This window comes from Stigmatopora argus, chromosome 10 (assembly GCF_051989625.1).
Source record: "Stigmatopora argus isolate UIUO_Sarg chromosome 10, RoL_Sarg_1.0, whole genome shotgun sequence".
Taxonomy (NCBI): domain Eukaryota; kingdom Metazoa; phylum Chordata; class Actinopteri; order Syngnathiformes; family Syngnathidae; genus Stigmatopora; species Stigmatopora argus.
In genome coordinates, this window is record NC_135396.1 from 12,296,408 (window position 1) to 12,305,732 (window position 9,325).

Consider the following 9,325-nt stretch of genomic DNA (forward strand, 5'->3'; position numbering starts at 1 on the left):
CTGACACACTCATACATATGTTTAATGTAACTTTACACAAAACTGAATTCTAATTTTGTTTTACATTTTTATACCTTCTGGCCGGGTTAGCTGTTTGCCACGCCTCCACCCTCATGTTCGATATTGATGGGCTGTTTGCTGTTGTATTCCCTTCAAAATATTCCGAAAATGATGCACACAAATGTCCTCACCATAGGATAACGCACGACCACTTGCCAACGAGTAGTCTTGAATGAGCGATCGTGGGAGCTAACAGGCTAAGGAAGGAACAACAGGAAATACAACAGCTGAGCTTACCCACGTATTGGTTGTGGGTAATGACGTTTTATTCTGAGAAAGGGTGCCATTGGCTATCGGTGTTGTGTGCACGAGTATACTTCATTACCCAGAAAGCCCTCTTTTTGCCCACGCATGCGCGTTGTGCGTTTTCTGGTCCATGTGTAGGAGAAACTCGTGTGAAGAAACCGGGCAGTGCTCGTAGATATCTGTTATACACGAAAGAGATGCGGCAAAAAAGACAGTACGCTACAATGATAAACAGCCTCTCATGTCATGGCCACCTGGCTTTCTCGCATCTCGAAATTTTTCTCGTATCTAGAGCTAGTTATTTGCTCAAAAATTTCCTCGTATCTCGAGCATCTCGTAGGTAGAGCTGCTCATATGTAGAGGTACCACTGTACATGCTCACACTTACTGTAATGTTATATTATTGAGAGGAAGCCAATTCCTTGGAGTTACAGGCATGTCATTTTGAAAGCAAGTTTCTTTATTTATGACCTTTCCTCGCTGGGGAATGGAATTCAGTAAAGACATTTAACCCGGCACTGAGAATGTATACAAGGAAAAGAGTAAACCTACGCAAGTGCTATGCACTCTCCAAAGGTCGCAATCAATTACCCACAGTTTCCATGTAAACACAAGGAGAGCAACACAGCTTGGCAAAGTGTCATTAATCGCAAAATGCGACACTTATTGCACAGTATTTCTTCACGTAAAATGCTGAGAACGTGACAATTGATTAAAAAAAAGCTAAGCATACTTTGAGTGATAATGCTTGTAAAATTTTGAGGCGTTTTCTTTTTTGTGGTATTTACTTTGGATGCAACCATTTTAAAAAAGGCCTGTGTTATTTCTAGCACTGACAGATGAACAACCAATATGTAGTTATGTAAATGTTTATTTTCATCATGAGCTAACGGCATTGTTATGTTATGATACAGTGTTGACACCATTTTTACAATTAACCTTTAATGAGTTCTGGTTAGAAAGAAATCAATCATTATATTCTTTTTCCTTGGAAAAAATACAAATTCAAAGCTGCTGGTTAAATTAAGATTACAGTCAGCCAGACTCAATGAGGTTGTTTTTTTATTTTTATTTTTTTACATGAGCTCATGTTCGGGTTTTTTTCGCCGCCGTTCCTTTTTATTACTTGGAGAGATTTGCAACCTGACCTCACAAGAGAAATTGGCTGGAACACAAAGTGCGTATGTTGAGGTCCGCCAGTCGGAACAGAACAGAACAAGGATGGCAATTAGTCGCTTTGCTTTCTAAACAAGCTTTTCATTTGAACTTACGCAGGTGTTATTGAAAATCTGTCACAAGAGCTCAGAGTCCAAAGACAAGTGAAGTGCTATTATGAGACAGTTTGGTTATTTAAAGGTTTTAAAAGACTTTTAGTACCTCTGCGTTCCCAAGGAAGACAGAAAGTGGGAATAAGGCAATATGAGAACTCCAGTTGAGACCACAAAACATTTAAGTTTTCTTTTGAAACACAAAAGCACATTTTCCAAAAGCTGTCATCACTTATTTATGCAAAAAGAGAATGAAAGATGACGAACAAACATGTGAAAGTGACTTTAGTCAAAAGTTTTCAGACTTTTGATATAAAAAATCGACGACTAATCGATTGTCACACGAATCAACAACTATTTTGATTGTCCATTTAACTTTTGAAGACATTGTTAACCTAAAATTGCCCAAATTATTTTCCCCCCACACAAAAATCATCAATTATTAGCTATCATACAAACATGAAAATCAAAGAAATCTTAAGTTTTACAGCTTTAAAAGGAATTAAAAGATAAAGACGGAAGCCAAAATGAAGTCCTATGTCATGAATATGAACTTATGGTGATGATGGGAAAGATCGGGAACATGAATGCAAGTTTTGTTGTCTTAGTTGGCGTGTAGTGTCTTTACAATTTGGTTGCATCAACAATTAGCTGTTGCATCATTTTCTATTTTCTTTCCCACACAGATAGAGCGCTGCGGTGCTTTGTTTGTCTTCTCTGAACACTTGAGATCTTGCTTGGGGCAGCACATATTGTCCCTCAGCCATGCATGGAGGCACTTAGAGATGGCAACAGGCTAACACAAACATCTGCAATTGGTCAAACATACTCTGTTTATTGGTGTGCTAAGACTCACACTCAAGGGATAGTCAAGATATCTCTATTTTCCTGCACTTTTTAAAAAAAATAAATTCATATACTTTTCTCATTTTAGCCTATTGCGAATACTGCAATATTTTGTCATATATCGATTGATATTTTCCCCCCTTAGTGGTCTGAACTGTACACAATGTCAAAATATCATTTTTTTTCCATTTTCCTACTGGAGCAGTCGTTATTTGCCTCACAGATGTTATTTTGATGACTTAAAATCATCATGTTGAAAAAGTATTACTGGGCTAAAGCGAGAGTTTACACAACAACAATTAAGATCCATGAAATGGATGAGTGAAAGCAGCAACTCATTATACAGTTTTGTGTTTCTTTTCTTTCCAATTTTGTGACTGTATGTACTCCAAGAAGAAAACCCTGTTGACCATATTCCTTTGGGAAAAAAAGTAGAAGATGAGAACAAAGGAGAACAAATTATGTTGACATAACACACATGGCAGATATTTGGTGAAGTTGAAAGTGTTATTTTTAGATTTTCTCCTATCGAATGTATTATCCTGCATTGCTATTACCACTCAAAAACTAGTTAATAGATGAATGGTAAAATCTCACAATGTAATACTATAACTTATCCTTTCTGAACTGTAATTATTGCAAGGACTGACAAATATGTGCATTCCCCCCAAGTAGTGTTTTTCCACAGCACTTAAAAAAAAAAAATACTCTTACAATAAGGAAGAGAAAGCCCACCTGCTTCTTGGTTTTCTTTTCTGCCCAGGGGATGACATTAGTATGGCTTTTCCTGCATAGAACAGACACATATACTCCCTTTAAAACCTTGTTGCAGCTATTGATAACTATATTCCAAATGGAGTCTTACCCGCAATGAATGCTTTCTAGCTGTTGAGAAAAGTGAGACATATTTATATTTTTGAACTCATTTTTATCCAGCATACAAGGTGATCCCCCAATTCAGGGTCTTTCCACAGTTGGCTGGGATAGGCTCCAGCATCCCCGCGACCCTTGTGAGGATAACAGATGAATGATCAATACTCACCTAAAATGAGGTATCTTAGGTTAAAACACAGTACAGAAAGCAGAATGACAATCACACTGCAAACAGTGAGTGTGAAAAACCAGCTGGATGGTTCTGAGGCACAAAACAGAAAAAGATGATGTTCATTTACTGCCCCTGTGTGGTACTTGATCAAAGTGTCGTAGTGCAATTCACGTGGCTTACCTTCAACTGTCAAGATGAAACTTTTTTTAATTGGCATTCGCAGAGATATGTGGGAAACTGAGCATGTAAACTGACGCCCTGATTTTTCGAGGGAAGCCTTGAGGTAGAAGAAACCCAACAACGAGTAGGTTCTGTCCATATTATTTTTATGACTGGACAGCAAAATGTTGTCCATGGCCTTGGGGACAGGGGCACCGACCCTCTGACCGGAGGATGCGGGGTCTTTCTCGTACCACACGATATGCACGTCTAGAGGGTAATACTTTGCCGCCTCACAAATCAACTTCATTTCCTCACCCTCTTGCAGTGTGAGTGTGGGACCAACATTGAGGGACACCTGGGGGGACTCTGGAAAATACATTTAGGACTATGATAAGAATTTAGCATGGGTTACATTCAATTACATAATTACATTAGGTTTGCCCTAAAAAAAATCTTGATAGAGACCTTCACTTTTGTTTCTGCTATGGATCATATGTAGGTAATAAACGATAAAAAAAATTGAATAGCTCAGTTTAGAACTTCAACAATTGTACAAATAATTATTTGGTAGTTTTTATATTTAGGATTAAGAAGCTTGCAATTCTGCACTGTTAGCTTTATGTCCAGAGTAGAACCTAGCTGTTTAGATAGATCAAGGGTGTTAGACTCGGGATGGTTCGCGGGCCGCTTTAAGGTCAACTTGATTTCACGTGGGCCGGACCATTTTAGATATAATATTTAGTTTTTTTAAATAAATGGATTAAAAGATCTGGATTAAAATCCCTGAATATTCAGTTTTTTATAGATCTAAAACAATGTTTATTGTAGCTTTTTTATATATATATTTTTAGATTTTACAAAATTATTTTTGAACTAAAAACACAGAAAAAATGGATTAAAAAATTACAATTATTGATTTAAAAGGGGGAAAATCAGGAAATTTAATATACATCTATAGTCTTAATTTTAATTTGATCCTAAAACAGAAAGTCGGCACTCATGATTTACTTTCCCGGGCCACACAAAATGATGCGGCGGGCCAGATTTGGCCCCCGGGCCGCCACTTTGACACATGTGAGATATATTGAGACACTCAATTAAGGGGAACTATTTTAATTTTAAGAAAATGGAAGCTTAAATTTGCTTGACCCATTCTTTTGAAAAAACTGTCAAATTATGGCCGATAAAATATCTAACTACCTTCAAAAAAATGAGTATATAAACTCTACTTGCATGAAACCATTTCTCTCGAAGTGATAATGCCAAATAGAATGATGTTGTATTTATGTAAAATGAAAATACATTTTCTATTTTATTCAGGGCAGCCCAGCGGATGAGTGGTGAGCTCGTCAGCCTCACAGCTCTGGGGTCCTGGGTTCGAATCCAGGTTGGTCCATCTATGTGGAGTTTGCATATTCCTTCTGGGCCTGTGTGGGTTTTTTCTGGGTACTCCGGTTTCCTCCCACATTCCAAAAAAGCATGCATGGCAGGCTGATTGGACAATCTAAATTGCCCCTCGGTAATGGTGAATGGTTGTTTGTCTCCTTGTACCCTGTGATTGGCTGGTCACCAATTCAGGGTGTCCCCCGCCTCTGGCCTGAAGTCAGCTGGGATAGGCTCCAGCACCCCCCGCAACCCTTCTGAGGATAAAGTGGTTCAGAAAATGAATATTTTTTTTCAGTACTTTTAAAAATATATATAAATGTACACTGTAACTATCATTTTAAACAAACAAAAAGGACTGGTATAGGATAAATACCAAGAGTACATTTTGATATTCAACGGTCAAGCAATCTGCAAATCTAAACAGCTGAATGTCGTGTCCATGTGTGTTCCTTACCTTGAATTTGTAGACTTATATCAAGGCTAATAGACAGCGGAAACACCGACACTGAGCACACGTATTCTCCTGTATGCTTGACTTCAGTAAAGGGGATGGTGTATGAAAGGTCGCCACTTGCTAGATTTTTCAGTTCAACGCCTCTCCCCTCAGTTTGACCAGATCGGCTGGCATGCTTTAAGAGAATACGTCGTTCTCCACGGGAATGTTGGTACCACAGCGCACTCACGTTTGGTGCCTTATGATCAACAGCAAACTGGCAATGAAGTGTTTTTTGGTGTCCGAGGCCTGATGTCACCATTGGACTAAGTGTTTTCAAGATCACTGCAGCTGTAAATCCAAATGTGACATGACATGAAGTTAAGAGCACGTGTCTACTTTATTTTTCCCAATACATGAGCCCACTTTTTTCTCTGTTTGTACCCTGAGGTTTTTATAACAAAGTGCTATATTTATGGATTTTTCTTTGTTGTCAAATAAGCTTAATATTTTTGAATGAAAAAAAAGACGTTTTCATCTGATTTTGTCACACAGCCCATTGCATCATGATGATAAGGGTGCATTTAAAGATTGAATGGAATTTTTCCATTATAAGACATGGGCACCAGAATCTTATACTAGTCACTCAGACATTTTTTTCTTATATGTATTTTGTAAAATTTGGGTAGTCCAGCTTATTAGTCTGAAAAATGACAGTAATTACTGTATTTTCTCGCATACAAGCTACACCTGCGTACAAGCCGCACCCTTAAAACTGCCTTAAATCGTTGAATTTTACAATTTCTCGCATATAAGCCGCACCCTTAAAACGGCCTTAAATCGTTGAATTTTACAATTTCTCGCATATAAGCCGCACCCTTAAAACTGCCTTAAATCGTTGAATTTTACAATTTCTCGCATATAAGCCGCCCCCTGATTCACAATTTTCACCTCCATAGTCATGGTTTTAATAGGGAGTACACGTGTTACTTTGAAGGGAAAATCTGAGGAAAATTCATTGCATGTGGCAATTCTGAGATACTGTTTGAATCAAAAGCACATTATTAGGGTCAATATCATAAGGAAGTTAGTAATTCATCCAGTAATAATTGTTTTCTTACTGCAAAAAAGAAAATAACTAACAAATAGTAAATGTTAATTTTCCGACATTTACTGTTGAAAAATAGTATAGCAACACTGAAAGTCTTGTGCGCATATAAGCCGTACCCTTGATTCAATCATCATTTTTAAAATATAAAATAACAGCTTACCGTATTTTCACGACGAAGGCGCACATAAAAGTCTTAAATTTTCTCCAAAATAGACAGGTCGCCTTATAATCCAGTGCGCTTTATATATGGACCAATACTAAAATTGTTATCACGATAAAATAAAATAAATCAGTCGATAGGGTACACCATCCTCTACAGCTCTCACAACTACGGCAAGCAGTCCCCGAATCTACTATTTTCCCGTAGAAAAAGTACTGTGCAGTGACTGCTGGGATATATAGTTCTTTTGTCAATACACCCAATGGATTGCAGCCTGGCAATCGACATCAACATAGCTTTACGAAGCATGGAAGATAGCGTTGGAATAGTTATGCTAGCTACTATTTGCGAATGGATTGTGGCCTGGCGATCGGCATCAATACAGCTTTACGAAGCATGGAAGACAGCGTTGGAATAGTTACGCTAGCTACTAGCTAGCTACTATTTGCGAATGGATTGTGGCCGCCTGGACGAACGTATAAAACTCAGCATTTTTGATGACTCATTTGAACAATTGTTCAATTCGGACACAGAAAATGAGGACTTTGATGGATTTGTGGGTGATGATGACGTGAGTACATTGTAAAATGGCTAAATAAAGTACAACCGAACTCGGTTTTGCTTCCGTTGCCTTTTTAAAAACGTGTTTTTAGCGTGTGGGTGTAGCATGTATGTTTAAGCTGGTGTATGTTTTGCCGTGCCTGGCTGCGTCTATAAAAACGGTGCGTCCTTTGTGTGTGTAAAATACAGAAATAGCACTCGTTACTGACACTGCGGCTAAAAATACGATGCGCCGTATAGTCGTGAAAATACTGTATATGCGAGAAAATACGGTAACTGATTGACATCATGTTAGAATTATTTCTGTGTCTAAATGGAACAATAATTAGTGATTACCAATGTATAGACCTGTATTACCTGAAGTAGTCAGAGTCTGTCGGTCCTCAATAGCAGGACAATTGGTAACATCATCGTGTTCAGAGAGTGGCGCTTCACACGTGTGCGCGAGGATTCCAGAGATAATGAACAGGCCTTGGGTGTGTGTCAGAGTGATGCTGAACCAAGAGTTGTACTTGTGGGACTTTTGGCCTGGCCACTTTACATGGATGCCTCCTGTATTGTATCTTTGAATGACACAATCCACGTGATCTGCATCCGTGTCCATCATAAAGTTACGCAGGTGCGCTTTGGATTCTTGACAAGAAAAACAAGAGTCAGGTAGTGCATTTCAATATCTACTAATTGCATACGAAAAAAAAGGGCATACGCGTGACCAGGAAAGTGATGCCATGAGGATTAACTGGATTATCTCCTTGCTGACCAAACTGCAGAATGCTAGATCTTTGCAGGAGATGAATATCACGCACACCTTCATTATTGGCCTGCGGGATATAGTCGTTGAACATACAGGGGAGCCATTGCAGTGGATGAGCAGACTTGACACCTGCAAAAAATTGAACACAATTTATAATGCATGTGACCTGTTTTAGCATGTATGCATTGTCCCGATCGGATATCGCGATAGGCTCTTTTTGATTTGATTATCCGGCAAATAATAATTTTGTTTTAACCACCATTGCGCTTTTCAAGTGTTGAAAATCAAACCATTAGGCAAACTAATGTTTTTAGAAGGGAGCGATGGTAATAGAGGATTGTGTAATTATTGTAAAATAAATAAATTCTTGATCTGTACTCATTTTATTTAATAGAAAAAAAATAGGATTGGTCATTTACCCATTCATGCATTTTCAGAACCGCTTATCCTCACAAGGGTCACGGGTGCATTGTTTTAATTGTCTTAAATATATAGTATAGGTATCGGATGGGCATTAGTTCAGTATATTGGTAACTTACTTATTACATATTAATTGTATTTTTGAAATTACCTGTACAACTAAATGTTTGACAAATGAATATAATCTACCATTAGATTGGAGTATGTACCCTCAACCTGTATTATTATGATTTATGACACAAAATATTCATTCATTTTCCATGCCGCATATCCTCACATGCGTAGCTGGAGCCTATCCTATCCAATCGCTTGGTCACACACAAAAAGTAAAATTCAAAAGATCAGTCCTTTCACACACGAATTAATATCAATTTAGAACTTGATTGAAACTAGATCAATATAGTACAACGTTTTTAAGCGTTTTTACTGTCCTGTGAATATAAAATCTATGCATGCCAACACCACAATAAAAGTTGGAAAACACTGAACAGTAAGTTGATTAGCAGGACGTGTTTTTAACTACCTTTCTAAAAATAGTACTAGGAGTAGTAGTTTTAAAAATCTTAACTAGTAAGAAATTCTACTAACTTTAACTTTAAACCCACGGCTCACCACGGCAGTCGAGTGAAGTGATTTCCACTAATCACTCTTAGGAATGAAGAAAGAACTTTCTTTTAAAAACTTACCGGCACGTAGTAATAAGAATAAAGTTAAAATCTTTAGCAAACACATGCTTTTTTAAATAGAAGCTCCACAACTCGATTCCTGTCAGCGAACAAGGGTTACTTTCACTTTCATTTTAAAGAATAAACAACAACACCGTGTATTAATATTTATAGCATTTTTATTTGTGTATTTAGTTTAGTGTAAGAT

General features: G+C 37.7%; 1 protein-coding gene across 3 annotated transcripts; it reads right to left on the minus strand.

The window, feature by feature from the left end:
• Positions 1-1,355: 1,355 nt before the first annotated feature.
• Positions 1,356-9,240, minus strand: LOC144084014 (tapasin-related protein-like). 3 transcript variants are annotated; one of them, XM_077612255.1, is made up of 7 exons: positions 9,139-9,240; positions 7,985-8,161; positions 7,636-7,911; positions 5,468-5,797; positions 3,646-3,993; positions 3,156-3,555; positions 1,356-2,383 (listed from the first exon to the last, which is right to left on the minus strand). In XM_077612255.1, exons 1-6 carry the CDS (start codon positions 9,182-9,184, stop codon positions 3,452-3,454), a joined length of 1,281 nt encoding a protein of 426 aa, XP_077468381.1. In that variant the 5' UTR covers positions 9,185-9,240; the 3' UTR covers positions 1,356-2,383; positions 3,156-3,451. The 3 variants fall into 3 exon arrangements, with proteins under 3 accessions (XP_077468381.1, XP_077468383.1, XP_077468382.1); XM_077612257.1 differs by lacking the exon at positions 9,139-9,240 and adding an exon at positions 9,041-9,087; XM_077612256.1 differs by lacking the exon at positions 1,356-2,383 and adding an exon at positions 2,679-2,837.
• Between the last annotated feature and the right edge of the window lie 85 nt (positions 9,241-9,325).

Bases quoted from the DNA above. Each gene is read 5' to 3' on its own strand.
- LOC144084014 (XM_077612255.1), bottom strand. From the start codon at position 9,184: ATGTGTTTGCTAAAGATTTTAACTTTATTCTTATTACTACGTGCCG. The intron at 8,162-9,138 runs GTAAGTTTTTAA...AATTTTTTGCAG, and splicing joins ATTCTTATTACTACGTGCCG to GTGTCAAGTCTGCTCATCCA. The intron at 5,798-7,635 runs GTAATACAGGTC...TTGGATTTACAG, and splicing joins ACAGACTCTGACTACTTCAG to CTGCAGTGATCTTGAAAACA.